The following is a 1,450-nucleotide window of genomic DNA, read 5'->3' as shown; positions in this document are numbered from 1 at the left end:
AACACCAGGATCTCCGGCCCCGTCCCAGCAGACTCACCAACCGCCCGCGTCTCGTACTCATTGGCCAGCTCCTCCGACTCCCCTGCAGCGTTGATGTCATTCTTCACCTTGGCCAGGGTCTTCAGAAGCTTGCTGGCCCCCAGGGCGGCCAGCGTGCAGCCTTTGGTCTTGTCAGAGGGACAGAGATAATTTACAGTTCCTTGCAGTGGCCACAGTGTCAACCATAATGTCAGACAAGCGGGAACTTTCGGCAGAAGCAGGACACGGTAAGCTCTACACTACCCATAATGCCTCGCAGGCAGACTTGAGCCTGAGGCCCAGCAGTCTTGAAGAAGAGATTGGCATTCGTAAAGCAAATAGCGAGGCAAAGCGCCTGAGAGACTGAGGGCGAGCCTGTCATGTCCGGAGTCCCCCACTCCCGTTCTCAGAGGGAAACAGCTGAGTGAAGGGAAAGTGGATGAGGGCAGGGAAGACCTGAACAGAGGAGTGACTAAGACCGAGTGTGTGTGTGTGCGTGTGTGTGTGTGTGTGTGTGTGTGTGTGCGTGTGTGTGCTCGCGCGCCTTTTTGATGATCTGCATCTGACTTTATGCTCTGAAAATGGAGAACGCAGCTTCTTGTCAAGCGTCCACGAACCACTTAAAAAATGATGCACAGAACCACAAAGAAAAGTCCCGATAAATTCCCCAGGGTTGGACTTGTGCAGGACCTCCCTCCTGTCTACCATGCAATAAAACCAGAGATGACGTTTTACGGTGCAATGTCGAAACTTCATCCACTCACAAACACACACCCACGGGCACCTGAGAAGGAGGGATACGGTGAGGAGTCTACCCAGTTGCCCGCTACACACACCTGCCTGCTGAGGACGGCACCTCCCAAATGCCCCTTCAGTGGTATGGTAAACTGAGGCACCACCGTGGTCCCCCGGCACCTGCCCATCCATTGGATCAGTGCTGGCTCACGCCTGGCATGTCAGTTTCAGGTGGGTCAGGGCAGTCACAGGGAGCCCGAGTCCGGGGGGGCCTGGACACTGACCTGCTCCCAGAGCACCTTGGAGAGCTCCTTCTTGTTCTGCAGAATGGCCCAGATGAAGAGGGCTTGCAGGGGGTGCCGGGTAATGGGAGACACGTCCTGGGAGAGGGGAGAACATGTGGTCAGCACGTGTGAGCGGAACAGCCCGCAGGTGCCCTCTCATCAGAATGAGACAGTCGGGTCAGGTCAGGCTCTGCGGGGAGAACAGCCGTGTTGGGTGAGCTCTGTGACTCTGTGACCCTTCGTCACAGGACAGGCGTCTTTCTGGGTCCTCAATCAACACCTACGGGAGCGTCAGTCAAGACATCTGTATTAGTCGAGGTACTTTAGAGAAACAAATCCACAGCAACTCATGTATAAGAGAGTTTTATGTAAAGTGTGCATCACGAAAACATCCCAACCCAATGCTGCCCAAG

At 55.2% G+C, this 1,450-nt stretch overlaps 1 protein-coding gene across 1 annotated transcript in view; it reads right to left on the bottom strand.

Moving 5' to 3' along the window:
- The window catches only part of TRPM8 (transient receptor potential cation channel subfamily M member 8), a 72,437-nt gene that overhangs the window by 33,785 nt on the left and 37,202 nt on the right, over positions 1 to 1,450 (bottom strand). The window contains exons 12-13 of the mRNA XM_004701687.2: positions 1,038 to 1,133; positions 38 to 167 (exon numbers count right to left, since the gene is read on the bottom strand). Coding sequence (XP_004701744.1) covers positions 38 to 167; positions 1,038 to 1,133 — 226 coding nt within the window. The remainder of the gene's footprint in view (positions 1 to 37; positions 168 to 1,037; positions 1,134 to 1,450) is intronic.

Source organism: Echinops telfairi, unplaced genomic scaffold (assembly GCF_000313985.2).
Source record: "Echinops telfairi isolate 266 unplaced genomic scaffold, ASM31398v2 ScPeMD7_3;HRSCAF=10, whole genome shotgun sequence".
Classification (NCBI taxonomy): Eukaryota; Metazoa; Chordata; class Mammalia; order Afrosoricida; family Tenrecidae; genus Echinops; species Echinops telfairi.
This window is presented reverse-complemented; position numbering and strand designations above follow the sequence as displayed.